Genomic DNA, 18,816 nt, shown 5'->3' on the forward strand with positions numbered 1-18,816 from the left:
TTCAATAGTCCAATGATCTGGTGTCCAGGTACTTTATGGGATTCTGATTTCTGATGACTATATTAATAGTGTTTCTCCAGACTATCCTGTCTACTATTTGGGTCTCTAGGCTTCTTCATAGTTTATCCATTGTTCTTCTAATTGTATCCATCCACCTTGTTACTGACCGTTCCCTTCCTCTTTTACCTTCAACTCTTTCAAACATAATTGTCTTTTCCAAAGAATTGGTTCTTCTTATAATGTATCCAGAATAAGAAGGCTTCAGTTTGGTTATCTGGGTTTTGAGTGAGATTTAACGTTTGATTTGATTGGGGATCCATTTGTTTGTCTTTGCCATCCAGGTTAGTCTTCACCAGCACCAAGGTTCAAAAGCATGGATATTATTCCTTTCCTGCTTTTTATTGTCCAGCTTTCCCATTCATTACAGGTGTAAAATGTACAAAGATTTTTATTTCACCACTTGAGGTTGCTTCCAGTACTCATACCACAGTTTGAAAACCACTGCTCTTTGCACTCCAAGGAATTATTTGGATTAATAATGAATTCTATGTGAAGTGAGCAGGAAATGATCAGCTTCTGCCAAATTGGATAAAAAGATACAATTTCAAACTCTACTCAACACTGCAAAATACAACAGTGAAGATTGTGTTCCTCACTGTCTCTTAAAATAGCAACTGAATAAATAGCATTTAATAACATTTTACAGATTAAGGACTGCATGTGAATACAGAAGCAGATAAAACAACAATGCCGAACTTCCAGAAAAGCTTCTGTGATATTTGATAGCAAAAACGCACACGCATACTTCTCTAAACAAGGCAGGGTGGGAATTTGAACACACCCTCCTGCTGATTCATTTACGAGGGTCTGTGTGGTAAAACAGCCTTTATGTCAAGTGTAAAAGAAAACAAAATCTCACGGAAGACTGGAGTTTAAAAATAAATCACACAGGAGAGGTAATGGTTAGTATTAAACTCTCTCGTGGTTTGAGTAAGGGAACGTCGCCTGAGTGATACGCTGGAGGTGGCTCTCATGCTGTGGAAAGTCCTGAACCACACGCTGCAGAACTCTGGTGACCTACAAATACACACACACACCCACAAACACACCCACACAAATGATTGAAGGCAGCTATAGAATTCTGCACAGACAGAAAATTACAGAACCTGGCACAAGTACAGGAAAGTACAGTCTAATTAAAGGTTTGGAATTTTGAGCATGTTTTTGAAACACACATCTAAGGAACATGTATATACATCATGACAGTTTGGGGATTTCAATGATCTCTGCAACTGTTTTATTCTCTCATTTTCATATTTCTTTTTTTTTAAAGCTGGGATAAATATAAAGCAGTTTTTAAAGTTTATTTATGTCATTAAACGCTGTGGCATGGCATCCTAATTCCTTGTTAATTATACATGATTGTGACTACAGTTGGTGACTTTACATCACCATCTCTGCTCCTGATTTGTCTTCGTCTGCTGTATTTGATCAGCAACTAACTTTAGTCAAGCTTTAAGAGGCTCTTTCTGAAGAACAATCTTCTTTTATGTGTTGCAGCCTCCTCAAACCTATTATAACATAAAGCTTGCTTGACTGTAGCTAATTATACAAGGCAGACCTGTTTCTGTGGTTCTTGGATTATAGTCAAGCATCCCGTCAAATAAGGTGACGGTTTCGATGGTCTTTCCAACCTTGACAAAAACAATAGTCAATTATTATTATGAGTGAGGAATTAGAAGAATGCCTTTACAGTACAACGAAATTCCTTCTTCACATATCCAAGCTTGTTTGAAAGATGTGGTCAGAACGCAGGGTTAGCCATTGTACACTGCCCCTGGAGCAGAGAGAGTTAAGGGCCTTGCACAAGGGCCCAACAGTGGCTGCATGGCAGAGCCAGGATTCAAACTCTCAACCTTTCAGCTGCATCATCAAGTGAAATGACATTGTAGAATTATTCATTAAATTTATTCATATTTTCAGAACATCTAAAATATACTTATCATAAATATAAAAGACATTTGGCCAAATAATGGTTCTAGAATTTTGGACTGTAAAAGGTGGTGTAACTGACCGAATCCAGGCGTTCCTGCTGCTTGCGCATGCCAAGCTCCAGTGCAGGTTCTTCACTTGTCACAGGGCTGTAACGACCCTCTCGTACTGCCTGCAGCTGCTTTACCCGGGACTGCAGAGCCAGCAACTGAGTTCGGTTCTAAAGCAAAAAACAAAACGACTACACAATGAACAGCGTTTTTACTTGTGATCTCGGCTGTGGATGTTTGGTTTTGAAAGCATTAATATATAAATGGATATACGAATCCTATTCAATCTCATTCCACCGTACCCTTAGTGTACCTTTTCCAGGTGGATTTTAGATCTTTGAAAAACACTGTTATAGAAGGTTGTCCAGAATGTCTTCATTTGCATTCTCTGGTATGGAGCAGAATAAGCCAAATTATCGATATGGTGTGTGTGTGCATACGTTTGTGTTAGTGTGTACTGACTTTCTCCCTGGTCTCCTGCAGACTGTTAAGGTCACTGGTGAGTGGAGTGTTGGTGGTGTGCAGGTTGCTTATCTGTAGTTGTTTCTCCTTTAGACTATCAATCAAAGAACTCTGCTTCTGCTGCAGCTCTGTGATCACTCCATCACACTCTTCTGCTTGCTACACACACACACACACACACACTAAACATTAGGTTTTAATACAATATGCTGTAAATTATTACAGTAACAACACACCCATACTAACCTTGTGTGTTTGGAGGATGCTGCGGCGAAGGGACTGCAGAGTGTGCTGAAAGTCAATATGTGTGGTGTGTTTGCGGTCACTGCGGGCCTGAGCCTCACCGCGAGTCACAATGTTTTCACGCCTAGCAATCACCGTCTCCATGTCCCTCAGCAATTTCTCCTGCTGCTTCAACAGCTGGGCATAGTGCACCTGAGATGCATTTATAAAATTACAATCCACTACAAATACACAAAAAAGTATTTTATATAAACTCATGGACAGAACCCCAACCCCACAACCCAACATCTCTGATCAAGGAGAGCTGGGTCACCATGCCCAGACCATTCCCAGAGATCAAAACTGCAGTGGAAATATACCCCCTCTGACCTTTATTCCCTCAAACATGTTGTGTTTTTGTGAACAACTGGCCAGGTTGGCGGCTCTGCTGAGATTTAAACTTGCAAGTTCAAATACTCTTGCTGCACTTAAGCGCCCTGAAATAAATTTTAAACAGCTGTTTTGAACAGAGAACAGAGCTAAAGATCTCATAAACAAGCTTTACAGAGTACCTGAAGTGCTCATGTACCAGACAGACACATTCGGAGAGAGCGCTGTTGTTCAGCAGTTTGATTGTGATTATGTTTATCTTACTGTGAGATTTACTATGCTGCACTATTTTAATAAATAAAGCATTTAGATATGAAACCATGATATGTGTAACAGGATTTTTTTTATATTGGTCAGTTAACAGTCACCCCTTCACCAATCAATGACAGTCCGTCATTGGTTAAAAGAATCTGAAAAGGTTTGCATCCCTAACACACACACAGACCTCCATACGGTGTATCTCAGCCTTCATGGTGCAAATATCTCCCTTCCCAACTTCTGAATCCACAGCAGAACGAGTTTCACGTACCAGCTGTGTCTTCTTCTCCCACAGCATGATCTGACGCCTACGCATACACACACACACACATACACACACACACACAATTAATGAAAGTGCTTGTTTTATGTAACTGAACACAGGAAGTTAGCAACAACTTTTATTTCAAAGCTTTTACCAGTTTTTACCAAAGGAGGGCCAAAAAGCTCCCAGCCGAGGAGCCCCAGCTCAGGAGCCACTATCACAAATTTCTAACTTTCTTTTGCAATGTCCCAAAAAGAAATAAAAGGTGCCACAATTTAAAAAAGGAGCAGTGAATAAGTTTAATCTGTCACAATCAAAACAGTGAGTAATACCAAGGTGTGTAGTTTGGGAGAGGTATAGTTATGTTCATCATAGGATGGGTGTCATTCTTGTGTGGGTGTAATAAATATAGTAAAATGTGAGTATAACTTGGGTGGATGTTGTGTACTCACTCGGCCTCCACCAAGCTGTTTAATAATCGTTCTTTTTCCTCCTGGAGCTTTTCAAAATGCAGCTGCATCTCCACAGACTCTCTCTCAGCATCCTGCACACACACACACACACACACATAAACACACACTCAAATTAGTCACAGAATTATTGGCAACCTTGAACAGACATTAGGAGCTCCTGTTACAGTGAGGAGGTGATTCTCAATCCGGCCTTCCTTCTTTCAGACATGGCCAGTTATGCATGTAGAGCTCTCAAACAGGCCTGTGGCACCACCGATACTCAAAGTTGAGTTTGTTTGGTGGTGGGCTATCACATTAAACCACTGTGCCATGTATCCCCCCAACATACAGGAAGTTACATTTCTTTGCACTTATTAAAAAAAGGAAAAGAAAGAAAATTATAGAAACATTCTGTACCTTTAGAGCATGGATGAAGTTGTTCTCCATGAGAATGTTGCTCTGCTCCAGTTCCTGTTTGAGCTGAGTGTTCTGGTTCAGAAGTGAGTTCAGTTTCTGCATGTCCAGCATCAAAGCTTTAGAGTGTCTCTGTAACTCAACCAGCCCTCGCTGCTCCTGATCTATCTCACCTACACGCGCAGACGAACAAACACACACACGCTATAAAGTGAGGTAAACCTAAAGTTTGTGAAATGCACACTTAGTTTGTTTTTCTGTACCAGTCCTAGATTCACTCATTCATTTATTCATTCATTTATTTTGAGTAACTGATCATCCTGGGCAGAATCAGGGTGGATATAAAACCCCAAATAGACAGTGAGTAAAGGCATAAACCTCATCCTGGCGTGCAACACAGACGCTGTTAATTAATTAATTTATTTTTGAATCATGAAATAAAAATCACTGTTTTGCCACAGAACTGTTTTACATTAGCTCAGATTCCAGCAAAATTTTATAAAAACACAGGTAGTGTTTTGCAGCTAGATAGTTCCAGGCAGTTAAATTTACATTTTCGGCATTTAGCAACGCTTTTATCCAAAGCGACTTACAATTATGACTTTTGAGCAATTGATGGTTAAGGGCCTTGCTCAGGGGCCCAACAGTGGCAACTTGGTGGTGGTGGGACTTGAACCGGCAACCTTCTGATTACTAGTCCAGTACCTTAACCACTGAGCTACAATTGCCCTAATAATGTGAAATGCATGTACAGTAATACAGTACATGGTTACATGGTACTGTATTAGTCTGGTGACATCTGCAGGTAAAGCAGCTGAATTGTAAGAACTTTCATTAAACTACATGCTGAAGAAAAAAAGATTAAGAGAAAATCAAAGAAACACTGATTCATCCACAATCTGAAAACACTATATGGCAAAAACAACTGTGAACAACACCCATCCTAATTATTAAGTTTAAATGTTGCAGCCACACACACTGCAAAGTGGTGTGTTAAATCAATGATTGAAATTAAATGATGAAGTCTGTGAAAATGTGATTTGATGAGCCTTGACCTCAACCACATTAAAAACATTTATAATAAATTGAAATTTTGATTGCAAGTCTTTCCATCTTGAACGAGATGATCCACAAGCTTATGGTCAGGTGTCCGAAACATTTTGGCCATATAGTCTATATACTTACTCTGAGCGCGGAGTTTCCTCTGCTGCATGATGGTGAGCTGTGTGTTTAGTGTTAGTAAGGCACTGCTTTGGACTTGTTTCTCCTGATTCAGTTTGACCAGCTCCTCCTGCTGCCAGAGCCAGAACTGCTGCTGCTTCTTAATCTCAGCATCAAATTCCTCAAGTTGCTTATTTACATTGCTGGCCTGGATCTCCAGCGGAGCCAGATCTTCATGCTGGACACACACATATGACAATGTTCTTGAGATACACACCATTAAACAATAAAGGTGGTGTAAAGCACCATTAATGTAAGACAATTTCTGACCCCCGTGCTAGCTGCGATCTGCTCGATCTTCTTGTTGTAGAGGTTAATGGTGGCCTGGTTGCGCTCGATCATAAGAATGTATTTAGCTGCTGCTGCTTCATTGGCTGACAGTAACTGGTTTCGTTGAGTCACCTCCTGTTCCAGTTCAAGCTGAAGGCGAGCCAGAGCCTCACAACGCAGTGTCACCTCACTGACTTCTAGCAGCACCGTGGCTAACTCATTATCCAGCTTAGAAAGCTGGGACTCCTGCATGAACACACACACACACACACACACACACACACACAAATGAATATGTGGAACACAGAAGACAGAACTGCATTTTTGTTTTTGTGGTACTATAGACCTAATTAGCATCTTTAGTTCTCAGATCCCACAATTAGTGTTCTGTACACCTACATGCCCTAAAGAAGTGTCCTACAGGCACTATACAGCGTATAATCAGTGCCTATGAATGTTGCCCTTTCAGTCCTGGTTGCCTTCATTAGCCCTTAATTACAAAGGTTTTTAAAGTCTTATATAATCTTATTGCCCTCAATTAGTGTTCTTTGGATCTTATTGTCCTATAGCCTTAGTGCCCCTAATTGGTGTCTTATAGATCTTACTGCCCGCAGAAAATTAGTGCCTTTAATAGCAGTACCCATCCACACAAATACTCTATTGACTAACTTGGCACAAACAGACCTAAAAGAGTGGCTGTTGTTACAACTGAAAAGATTACATAGCAGTCATTCTATTTTAATACCATTTTTTAAATGGGATGTACAACAAGCTCATGGTCGAGTGTCCAAATACTTTTGGCCACATAATGTACATACTATTTATTTATTTTCCTTTATTGCATTATAGTCATAGTAAAATACACTATACCTTAATTTATATACTACTTAAAGGTTTTTTATTTAGCAATTTTATTTAATCTACTTCTATGTTACATGTATTAAAGTGTAGACAAGCTTCTGAAACCCTCTAATTTCCCTTCGGGGATTAATAAAGTGTTATCATATTGTTTTATGGCCTAAATGCCCTTCATAAGAGTTCCACACATTATATATTATAACATACAGACCATAATTAACAAACTGTACCCCTAAGTTGCTCTGTAGCTGTATTGCTTCAATCAGTGCACTATAGCCCCTGAATTGGGGACCTTAAACCTGGACCTTGGTTTAAATGTGCTGGTGACTCTCACTCTGTCTCTGTGGTGAGTGGCGGTCTTCTCGCTCAGATGTTGAGAGTGTTTGGCTGCACTGTCATGTGTAAGCTGTTCCTGCATCTTTTTTATGATCTTCTCCTCCAATTCCACCCGCACAGATGACTCCTTTTCCAGCTGCTTCTTCAGTCTGGTGAGCTCAGACTGACGAGCACTGCACTCCTGTACAAAAGGAAAAAATATGAGAGAGCATATATAGGCCCTGTGTTCTTGATCAATAACAGGCAGGAAAACAAGGCAAGAGTTCTCCTTCCAGTTGTTCGGTTCAAGTGTGTATTTTAATGTGAATGTTATCTTACGTGTGTGAACCGTGTGCACAGGGCATTGCTGAGTCTGTGTTGATTGAGTCTGTGTGCATGTGTGTGTGCTTCTCACCATAGTGACTCTGTTCAGACTCTTCTCAGTTTCCTGCAGTGTGCGAGAGTGTGTGCTGTACAGCGCCTGCAAAGTCTCCTGCTGTGTACATGACTGTGTGATGAGTTTGCTGTAGGTGTCGCTGTTGAGCTCAGCACGGTTCAGCAGCACCGTCAGCTTCTCGTTTTGTTCCTGCTCACGTGTGATGGAAAGCCTGTACCCCTCCACCTCCCCATCTAGACAACGCACTTCCTGATTAGCCAACCTGTTAAAGGATACGAGTATAAACATACATTAATTAAACAGTTACAGTATTAAACACATACACATACACACACACACACACACAGACAAACCGTAGCGCCTCCTGCAGGGTGGTGTAGGCCTCATCTCTCCTCTTCATGCCCACCAGGCTGCTGTTCCACTGCTGCAGCAGCTGCTTCCTTTCCATTATTAGAGAGTCCATCTCCATCTGAGCCTGAACACACAGGACAGTGAAGGCTGCCATAACCACATAGAGGGGCAACTTCTTAGCGATGGCTGTGATTTTGGAATGTGCTGTCTAACAAGCTTATAGTCAGATGCCCACATACTTTTGCCAATATAGTGCAGCAAAACCTTTGTTAACATACCTTTGTACATACACTGTGTCTGCTTTTTGACTTTGACACTGAGTTTTGGACTTTTTGTTGTGGGTGCTACACACTACTAGGACCTCGCACCTGGGATCAAACCTCACCTCTGGTCACTGTCTGTAAAGAGTTTTATATGTTTTCCCATTGTGGGGTTTTCTTTGCAAACTCTAGTTTCCTCGTCATCAGTATTTTCTGACCTCTGCTAAGGCGTCTCTTGCCGCTCGCGTCTCTTCAGTCTGAGCGAGAGTCTGCACCTTGTACATAGAGATCTGCTCTTTCAGCTTCTCCTCCTGCTTTGTTAGACGCTCCACATACAGATCCTACAACATAAAACAATTTAATATAATACAGTTTGCATTCTATTACCAATAGGCTTAGTGGTGCTAACAGCAGATCGGGCATCTACATACAGACATTATTGGCTATGTTCACGAGGGGGGTTGCCAAAACACTGTGATGGATTGGCATCCTGCCTGGGGTGTCTTTCTGCATTGCGCCCAGTGATTATGATAAAACCAGAGCCACCACTACCCTGACCAGGATAACACATGCTATATACATATTTCTGTAAAACTATAATTATACCAACTTCATATTAATAAGTTATGAATTAAGAATAGGATGCCTAACAAATTCATGTTCAGATGTTGTAAAACATGAATGTTTTAGCATGGAAGTACAACAAATGATGTCACTAATATGACTGATGCTCTTTCACTCTCTGACCTGTTGAAGTTTCTGCTCCTCAGCTTGGCGTTTCTCAGCCTTTGCCTTGTGCGTGGCATTCTTTAGGGCAGAGACATTAGACTGCAGGTCTGAGGTTACTTCCTTCATGTAGAGAAGTCGTCGAGCAAGGTTGTCCATCTCTGACTGCAGATCTGACACTGTGATATGAAACAAAGTTTAAATCAGTTACTCATTCATTCACTCACACCTACAGGCGATCTGATTCAGAGCGGCCTATCCACCTGCACATGGTTTTGGGAGGTGGACAAAAACCGGGAGAACATGCCAAAAAACTACATACAGTAAACAATGGCAAGTTTTAGGACCCTACATGTTTTAAGTCATCCACTGTATATAAGTCTGTCATTCATTAATTTCTTCTTACTAATCACTTTATCCTGGTCAGGGTTGCGGTGGATGATTAAACAAAATTTTTATTAAAAACAACCTAATATCAGTAATAAATCTACTCGAGACTCTGTGTTCCTCACCCTGTGTTCTGTGCTTTTTAGCCTGGTCTTTTAATTTGTCATACTGGTTCCTGGTGTCCTCCAGCTGTTCTTGAGCTTGTCTTCTGTCGACTGAAGCTTTAGCAGTGGTCTCATGTCGACCGTCCAGAAAGGCCTGCAGCCGAGCCAGTTCCTGCTGAACCGAGTAAAGCGCCACACCGAGTTCTTCACGATGAGTGTTCTCCACCCGGTCCTCCATCATCTGGTGCAGCACAGACAGAGACAGATTATTTTCAGCTAAACTCAAAAGTCTAAATATACATGTATTGATTATGGTTGACTATATCTGGTGACCTCTCTGTGCCCATATGAACATACAAGTGGAAAAAACATCGCATTGACAGGTTTGGTATGGAAGAATTCCGGTTGTAAGAATAAGTTAGAACAACGATTCTATTTTTAGAATAAGTTAGAACATAGATTCTATCTTCTTTTCCGACATCATTTCCTGACCGCAAAATTGCAGTTTTACCTGAATATGCATAAATTCCCACAGACATATTTCAAAATCATGTCAAAACCTTCTCAGAAGAGAAACTGTTGTTGGCACAAAGGAAGGATAACTTAGTTTTAAAGGCTAAAAAATGTGATGGCCAACAAGCTCATGGTCAGATGTCCACATACTTTTTACCATATAATGTTTTGGTTCCTGATTAGTGTATGCACGCATCTGACTTCAGTTGTGTACACCCATGTTAATTTGTAGCAGTATTTGATCATTACCTTCTCACGCAGCTCGAGGTCGAGTTTCTCCAGCTGCTTGGTGAGTTGAGCTTTCAGGGTAGACTGGAGTCTTTTCATCAGAGGCTGAAAGTAAAATAGTGTATTAATAGACTATTACTAATCTGATATTTACATTTACACTTAAATTTTCAGCATTTAGCAGACGCTTTTATCCAAAGCGACTTACAGTATGCATATATCTAAGCAATTGAGGGTTAAGGGCCTTGCTTAAGGGCCCAACAGTAGCAACCTGGCAGTGGTGGGGTTTGAACCAGCTTACTAGTCCAGTACCTTTACCGCTAGGCTACAACTGCCCTGTGGGAGTTGAAGAAGGGGGGGTACTTTTTCACACCCCTATATGTATTATAATAATGTATATATCACTGAGAAAACCATTAAACATTTCTCAGCTTTACAAAGAGTGATAACAGCAGATTTAGATGAATGTGGTAATGGTAGCTCTGCCCTTAAGTTAATGGACTATTGATTAGAAAGTTACTGCTTCAAGACCCACCTCTGCCGAGGTGTCACTGTTGGGCCCCTGAACAAGACCCTAAACCCTCTTTGAATATATTTGGCCACAAATTTAAGGCACTTTGGACAGAACTGTCCACTAAATAGCATAATGTAAATGTGACATACATGCTCTGGATCCAACACAATGAGCTCCTCGTCTTCTTCATTATCCTCTTCAACGATTGGTGGAATTGTGCTCTCATTTCCTTCACCATCTGTTAGAGCCACCTACAGAGAAGGAATGTAAAGCTTCAACATTCTGTTTCAGGTTATTACATTTCAAAAAGACAATCAGCAACCACAGACTGATCAAACAGTATAACATCATTCAAATGTTCTGCCAGAAATAAATCATATTTCCACGTCTTATAAAAAAGAATTAAGGTGCATGTACAAAATTCATATTTATAGTAGCCAATGATGAGAAAAGTCTAAAGTCTTTTAGATTTTAACTTCTATTACCGTGGAGTTGTAGGCCATTGTGAGTTCTACAGATGTGGGTTCAGCATCGGGAACACTAACACTGTCCTGCCCTGGGAACACACAAGACTTTAAATTCACTTTAATATAAGAAACATTCTAACAAGAAGCCATGGAAATCTGGATCAATTACTAACAAAAACATTTCCTTGCTAACCTGAGTGTGTGTTGGTGATGATGGTTGTATCAGATACACTGGCTGTAGTGTTGGAATGTGAAACATCATCAGTGGACTCCACACGGTGTTCCAAAGTTACACCATTAGAACCTTCCTGCCAGGAAAACAACACCAAACTACTTAAATATACATAGTGTTTATGTTAACACAAATGTAGTCAATCAGCCAAGACATGCTTGCTAAGTTTGAGACAAATCTATAATTAACCTACCAGTAATCCCCAAACAGTGTCCAATACTTTCATATTAAAATGACATCTACAGTAATATGGGGAGGTTTGGCTTTATTACACACCCATGATCTTTATACAGGACGAAATTTAATGTTCCTTTCTTCATTATCAACTAAAGGAACACAGTTCTTAACCACTGCAGGTCTGGGTGACATTCAAATCACACACACACTCTGAGGTGACATACAAAGGAAGAATGGTTTCCAGAGGAAGAATGGTTTCCTCAATTTACCTTTTGAGATACAGTAACCAGAGCAGGATCTTCTGCACCACCTTCTAATATTTCATCAGGATTCTGGTCTTCATGAGTAGAATCTCTTCTCTTCTCATCCTCCCTTATTTCATCCCTCTCCATCTTACAGCTGAAAAACAGATAAAATTGCAGTAAAAAATTAGCATCAACATAATAATAATTATTATTATTATCATTAACATTACATTTGCTTATTTCTGATATGTTTTCTGATATCTCCACCTCTTTCCTGCCATTTGTTTGTTTTTATTATAGTTGTGCCAGTAGTTATATTATATTATATTATTTTAGTTTAAATTTTAAAGCTTTGTGATTTAAATAAAATACAAAGCATATAACAAAACCAAGAGTAAAAACTAAATATGCAGTAAAACAGAAGGAAAAAGTTAAAAAACATAAAAAATATTTCAAAATAAAGTAATTTTAAAATAACCAAAAAATGCTAATATAACAGTAACCAAACATGCTATAGATAACAATAGATTATAAAACGTATAGTTAATGATATTTAAAAAAAAAAAAGAATAAAAATAAATTACAAAAGTAAACAAAGAGAGAAAGAGCAGATTAAATATGAATAATATTTTGTTTTAAATGATAAAAACATAAGCATTAAATTAAATAAAAATTAAATACAGAAAATTAGGAAAAGTTAGGAATACATTACTATTAATACATTATTAAAATATTGAAGAATAAAGATATTAATAAATGTTGTTAATATATTCCGTATTACATACGTGTTTCTGTTGTTTTCAAACACTCCACAGTTTAAACTTCATGTGAATAAAAACAAGTCCTTAAATAATGTTATTAATTGTGTTTAATTGATAAATTAAAAGTTATAAAGTTTGCACTTGCAGGTGATATAATCCGTCTCATTACAGAACAGTCGCTACTAGTAGCTCTGAGCCCCTGTGTTTAGCAAACCTGTTGCTAGGTGACTGAGAACTTCCGGTTACTTATTAGGCGCAATAGTAAAATGTGGTGCGTGAATATTGTAAGGTTTACGGTATGTGCTTCAGTGCAGGTGCACAGCGCCATCTAGTGGATCATACTGAACATTTCACTCAATGATTAAAAGAACTTGGACACCTGACTGCTTGCTGGTCATCCTGTTCTGAAAGCATTTGAGAGAAAAGGTAAGCATGGGACAGATGTTGATAGATGTTAATATTAATGGTGAATAAACATGATGCGTTTTATGATAAAATATATAACTAAAAGTATTATGTATTGTTATGTAATCTAAAATTAAATCTAAATTAACTGTTAAAATATGCACATACGCACCCAATCTTTTTAAATCATAAACCGTAGCCTAGTGGTTAAGGTTGCCAGGTTGCTGATGTTGGGCCCTTGAGCAAAGCCCTTAACCCTCGATTGCTCAGACTGTATACTGTCACTGTAATGTAAGTCGCTTTAGATAAAGGCGTCTGCTTAAATTTAAAACATGTCAAATGTAAATCTGTAGTACTGTTTACTGTAAACGAATTGTAGAAGCTATTCCGCTCCACTAGGGGGAGATGAAAGTTTGTTTCTGCACTGAACATGTTGCTGAGTAAATAAAGATGAAGAACAGGAGGGAAGCGGCTTTATAAGTAAGGCTTTTAAAAATCTATTTTATTTACCTTTAATTCAGGAGAAGAAATATATTGAAATAAGGTAGTAAGTTTACAATAAGTTTATTTATTTGCTTTGCTTGGTATTATGTTTTAGTATCACAGGCCGTCTTTACTACATCATATATAAAGCCCCAAAAGAACGAATTGAAATGTTAAGAGTAAAACACATAAAAAGGCTCTATACAGCTAGGCAGCTCTACGCGATCATTATTTACATTTATTTACATCTTTATTTTATTTTATATAAATAATATAAAACTGGTAGTATAATTATTAAGGCATTGATGTTATTTTTAAGTTTGATGTGGTTTGCTGTCATATATCAATAATACAATTGAGGATAATTAAAATAATTATTATTATTATTGTTGTAGCTGTTGTACTTTTTCTGTACCATAATGTACAAATCGTTACTATTTCCATGTTTAAAATTACTCGTAACATTGAATTCTATTTAAACCGTTTCTGATTAACAAAGCCATAATTCTTTTATTCAAATCAAATTAATTTGTTTGACTTCTAAAGTAAAATACATTTTCTAAATCACTTTTTCCAACCACTTTCTTTATTCAGATGTTTTTTTAAATATCCGATTGAACCCGTTTTTATTGTTCTTTTTGTTTTTATTCACTTTATACCAAATCTTATATAAAAAATTTTTTACTTTTTTATTTTTTTCACTAGTTTCATGTGGACTATTTCCACTCTAACCTTATTGCTTGTTATCAGGTATATTTACTGAGAGGTACTGAGAGATGAAGGTGAAGGTGAAGCAGTGGCACGCTGTAGCCTCCTGGCTCTGGGTGGCTAATGATGAAAACTGTGGAATCTGCAGAGCTCCCTTCAACGGCTGCTGTCCAGACTGTAAGTAATAATACACTAACTTAAACATGTCACAATTATTTTTATTATTATCATCATCATCAATAATATTTAAAAGACAGGGACACGTCGTCCTGACTCACTGGTTCACATTTGCTTAGTAACCAGTAATCATCATCCTGTTACATTAAGCATTACTGAACTTTTTCTGATGAACATTTATATTAGTTTATTCATCTTCATTAACTGACTCATCCTGATCAGGGTTGCAATGGGGCCAGAGCCCACATTAAAGCACTTGATGCAAGGTCCTGCTATATTTTGCTTTTATATAAAGCTTTGCTGTATTTCCCCATTCTGTTCGCAGGTAAAGTCCCGGGAGATGACTGTCCGCTGGTCTGGGGTCAGTGCTCACATTGTTTTCACATGCACTGTATCCTAAAGTGGCTGAACTCTCAGCAGGTACAGCAACAGTGTCCAATGTGTCGACAGGAGTGGAAGTTTAAAGAGTAAGGATTTTCTTTATGTGAACTTGTTAAACATGCACTGATGAGTCAAAACATTAGGACCACCCCCTGCCCTCCCTAAATGTGCATGGCGACAACGTAAAAGTAGCCTAAATGTTAGGCTGATGGTAGAAACTCATAGTTCACTTGTTTAATGCTCAGTGATTCTCAGATCAGTTCAGATGACTGGGTTAAAGTATCTCCCAAACAGTTTGGGGTGTCACATGCACCTGTGGTTAATACCTACTGACAGTGGTCTGAGGAAGGACAGGCCACCAACTGTCTACAGGTAGTTAGTCAGCCAGCCAGAACTCATCAATGCCTAAAGACATGAATATTATGGTGTCTGGTAGGAACCAACAGAAGATCTGCTGTGGATCAAATTGCAGATGATGAGGTAAATGTGTCACCATACAGTGCATAAAACCCTTCTGTGTACTGGGCTGCACATGCCAACTCCTGATCACTGTGGATTGAAAGTACCTATAATGGGCTAGATATCGGAACTGGACATTGAAGCAACGGAGGAAGGTCGACTGGTTCAACAAATCCTGTTTTCTTCAAAATCATGTGTACGGCCAGACAATTGTGCATCATTTACATGCAGAAGAGATGCCCCAGGATGCACTGTAGGATCCACCTCACAACTTACAGAAGTTGATGGACCTGCTTGTAACATCGTGGTACCAGATACCTCAGGACTCCTTCAGATGTCTCAATGGGTCAGTGCTGTTTTGACGGCATTTTAGGCTGGTGGTCCTAATGTTTTGCAGCTAACACTGGATTTTACAAATGAATGGTTTATGAACTAAAACTAATAGCTTTTCTTTTTCTTTAATCAGGGGAGAGACTGCATGAGCTGATGAAGTAAACATGAGCATATCCAGTCACTGTATTTATATGCTTCATTTTTATACAAGCGATAAACAATTTTGTAAATCAATGTAATAAATGTATAAAGGTTCTAAAGCAGCACGTTTTTTGTCTTTGTTTTAACTGCCCAAAATTATTGACACCCTTCCACTACACTACTCCTCATCCTGTGGGCACATTGCATGAAAAATAAATTATACTTACTGTAGTAAATGAAGCAAACATTCTCCTTATATGCTGGTGTAAGCAGTTCTTCAGTGTGGATTAGAGAACACAATTCAGATTTGTGTTTGTAGTTCTGCTCCATTTTTAGAGCTGCTTGGAGTAAAAATAGAATACCACAGCATAAAATCCAGATGTAATACAGGAACCCCCAGCAAACAGAAGCTGTTGAAACATAGGCAACACTGTCTCAACTGAGCTTGAGTGTGCAATAGGCTTAGAGACTGCTGTGCATGAAGTGATCCATCATTGGCACCTTAAAACTCAATCTTTTTTATCTGCACATCAGCCTGGTAAGACCATGGCAATGAAAAGCTTGCTTGACTGTGTACAGGTTCTGATATGGCAGACTTTTAGCTGATTCTTGGATTACATCTGACCAATAATGGGTGCAGTCAAACTAGCCCTATTTGTATGGGCACATAAAAACTAGGAAGCCATGCCACTGACCCAACTTTTTATTTATATTTTGCATAATGGCACTGTTCAGTTTCAGCATTACAATGCCACCATGGTGATTTAGTTTGGAAGAACTGATTGGTCTGCATGGAACCCCAGCCAGTAACGTTGGGATTGGTTGGAATGCAGACCGTTAGCCAGTTTATATCATCCAGCAGGGTGGCACGGTGGCTAAGTGGGTAGCACTGTCACCTCACAGCAAGAAGGTCCAGGGTGGGGTCCGGGTCCTTTCTGTGTGGAGTTTGCATGTTCTCCCAGTGTCCGCGTGGGTTTCCTCCGGGTGCTCCGGTTTCCTCCCACAGTCCAAAGACATGCAAGTGAGGTGAATTGGAGATACTAAATTGTCCATGACTGTGTTCGATATAACCTTGTGAACTGATGAATCTTGTGTAATGAGTAACTACGGTTCCTGTCATGAATGTAACCAAAGTGTAAAACATGACGTTAAAATCCTAATAAACAAACATATCATCCAGCAACAGTTCCTCATCTCACTAATGCCTGGGGCGGCATGGTGTCTAAGTGGGTAGCACTGTTGCCTCACAGCAAGAAGGTCCTGGGTTCAATCCCCAGGTGGGGCGGTCCGGGTCCTTTCTGTGTGGGTTTACTCCGGGTGCTCTGGTTTCCTCCCACAGTGCGAAGACATGCAAGTGAGGTGAATTGGAGACACTAAATTGTCCATCACTGTGTTTGACATTAAACTTGTGAACTGATAAAACCTTGTGTAATGAGTAACTACCGTTTCCTGTCATGAATGTAACCAAAAGTGTAAAACATGACGTTAAAAATCGTAATAAACAAACAAACACTAATGCCTGAATAGGACTGATGACCCTCATTCATATTTCCCTCAACAGTATTCTATTTATTTCTACTCCTGTCACTACTTTTATCACTGACTCCGACTACTGTGATCTGATTGGTCAGTATGTGAGAGTGCTGTGCCGGGATTGGCTAGTAAAATGTAATTCATTGTATATTCTTTGTACAACAAAAGGCGGGACAAAGTCGGAAAACGGGTGGAGAAACAACGGCTACAAGTTTGTTGAACTGCGTAGCAAACATTGGCGTTAGCTCAGTACGAAAGTGACAAACTCTCAAAAAGAAACATTAGCTTGATATAAAACGGTGTTGATTCATCAGTAAATTGTATATTTAGCCAGATACTGTACTGACAAATTCGCCAAGTAAAGCACTTTGTAAATAAAGCTAACGTGTTCCAAGCAAGGGCCTAATTCCAAATATATTTAAAATTCATATGAGGTGCACTAGATAGGGTTCCTATGAGCTATTGCGAAATGTTATATGTAGTGCACATAGACAGTGAGTAAAGTTCTATTTGGGATTTAACGTAACCCAGCAAACCACAAAGTAGGATGTGTCTGATGTTCTAATAAAATAAAATAAAAACAGTCAATATCTAACAAGTTGGTTTAGTGTGGATTTTTAAAGCAGGGGGTGTGTTTATTTATTTTCACTAATAATAATAATAATACATTTTATTTATATAGCGCTTTTCAAGATACTCAAAGACGCTTAGACGCTCACTAATACTAATTTGACCGTATACAAAGCTACTTAGAGACATTGACCAAAGCTGAGAATCAAACCCAGCCGGTGGAACGTTTGTTGAAGTGCAACACCCACTCTACCGTCTGTGCTATTGTGTAACACATATTAGTTAATATTTATTATTATTATTGCGTTGTGTTGATATTTCTTTTAACCTGATTTTTTTCCCCTGACATCTTTTGATTCTGGTCCTTTTTTTTACCTGAACGTGGTCAGGTTTGCAGTAGATGAAACACATTTGTGATTACATCAGTTTTACAAAACAAAATGTTGTGTAGACCTACGTTCATTTAGGTGAATTGTAGTAAAGAATATTAAGAGTATTGCACTAGTGACGATACTATTTCTAATGTAGTAAGATGATGTAGAGATACTATTTTTAAAGTCATATTTGTCATTAACTCATATACACCGATGAGGCATAACATTATGACCACCCTCCTAATATTGTGTTGGTCCCCCTTTTGCTGCCAAAACAGCCATGCAACTGTGATGCACTGTGTATTCTGACACCTTTCTATCAGAACCAGCATTAACTTCTTCAGCAATTTGAGCTACAGAAGCTCGTCTGTTGGATCGGACCACACGGGCCAGCCTTCACGCCCCACATGCATCAATGAGCCTTGGCCGCTCATGACCCTGTCGCCGGTTCACCACTCTTCCTTCCTTGGACCAATTTTGATAGATACTGACCACTGCAGACTGGGAACACCCCACAAGAGGTGCAGTTTTGGAGATGCTCTGACCCAGTCGTCTAGCCATCACAATTTGGCCCTTGTCAAACTCACTCAAATCCTTACGCTTGCCCATTTTTCCTGCTTCTAACACATCAGCTTTGAGGATAAAATGTTCACTTGCTGCCTAATATATCCCACCCACTAACAGGTGCCGTGATGAAGAGATAATCAGTGTTAGTCACTGT

At 39.1% G+C, this 18,816-nt stretch overlaps 2 protein-coding genes across 5 annotated transcripts; one reads left to right on the forward strand and one right to left on the reverse strand.

Annotated features, from left to right (window-relative positions):
- Positions 1–870: 870 nt before the first annotated feature.
- ccdc40 (coiled-coil domain 40 molecular ruler complex subunit) lies at positions 871–12,735 on the reverse strand. The gene is made up of 21 exons (XM_062996574.1): positions 12,556–12,735; positions 11,795–11,924; positions 11,310–11,424; positions 11,135–11,205; positions 10,799–10,900; positions 10,157–10,240; positions 9,416–9,635; positions 8,925–9,082; positions 8,396–8,518; positions 7,920–8,041; positions 7,585–7,828; positions 7,189–7,371; positions 5,997–6,242; positions 5,691–5,904; positions 4,509–4,678; positions 4,092–4,183; positions 3,562–3,682; positions 2,751–2,939; positions 2,505–2,663; positions 2,075–2,212; positions 871–1,077 (listed from the first exon to the last, which is right to left on the reverse strand). The coding sequence occupies exons 2-21, from the start codon at positions 11,915–11,917 to the stop codon at positions 970–972; spliced, it is 2,982 nt and encodes a 993-aa protein (XP_062852644.1). The 5' UTR covers positions 11,918–11,924; positions 12,556–12,735; the 3' UTR covers positions 871–969.
- Positions 12,736–12,865: 130 nt separating this feature from the next.
- On the forward strand, positions 12,866–15,741 carry anapc11 (APC11 anaphase promoting complex subunit 11 homolog (yeast)). 4 transcript variants are annotated; one of them, XM_062996575.1, is made up of 5 exons: positions 12,878–12,957; positions 13,336–13,416; positions 14,170–14,304; positions 14,630–14,771; positions 15,611–15,741. In XM_062996575.1, exons 3-5 carry the CDS (start codon positions 14,196–14,198, stop codon positions 15,624–15,626), a joined length of 267 nt encoding a protein of 88 aa, XP_062852645.1. In that variant the 5' UTR covers positions 12,878–12,957; positions 13,336–13,416; positions 14,170–14,195; the 3' UTR covers positions 15,627–15,741. The 4 variants fall into 4 exon arrangements, with proteins under 4 accessions (XP_062852647.1, XP_062852649.1, XP_062852645.1 ...); XM_062996577.1 differs by lacking the exon at positions 13,336–13,416 and having other exon boundaries at positions 12,866–12,957; XM_062996579.1 differs by lacking the exon at positions 15,611–15,741 and having other exon boundaries at positions 12,870–12,957; positions 14,630–14,775.
- The last annotated feature ends 3,075 nt before the right edge of the window (positions 15,742–18,816 follow it).

Source organism: Trichomycterus rosablanca, chromosome 6 (genome assembly GCF_030014385.1).
Source record: "Trichomycterus rosablanca isolate fTriRos1 chromosome 6, fTriRos1.hap1, whole genome shotgun sequence".
Taxonomy (NCBI): domain Eukaryota; kingdom Metazoa; phylum Chordata; class Actinopteri; order Siluriformes; family Trichomycteridae; genus Trichomycterus; species Trichomycterus rosablanca.

Excerpts from the sequence above, each read along its gene's own strand:
- ccdc40 (XM_062996574.1), bottom strand. The coding sequence starts at position 11,917 with ATGGAGAGGGATGAAATAAGGGAGGATGAGAAGAGAAGAGATTCTACT. Across the intron at positions 10,901-11,134 it reads CAATGGCCTACAACTCCACG|GTGGCTCTAACAGATGGTGA; the intron begins GTAATAGAAGTT and ends CCTTCTCTGTAG. Across the intron at positions 7,372-7,584 it reads GTCTGAACAGAGTCACTATG|GAGTGCAGTGCTCGTCAGTC; the intron begins GTGAGAAGCACA and ends CCTTTTGTACAG.
- anapc11 (XM_062996577.1), top strand. The coding sequence starts at position 14,196 with ATGAAGGTGAAGGTGAAGCAGTGGCACGCTGTAGCCTCCTGGCTCTGG. Across the intron at positions 14,305-14,629 it reads CAACGGCTGCTGTCCAGACT|GTAAAGTCCCGGGAGATGAC; the intron begins GTAAGTAATAAT and ends TTCTGTTCGCAG.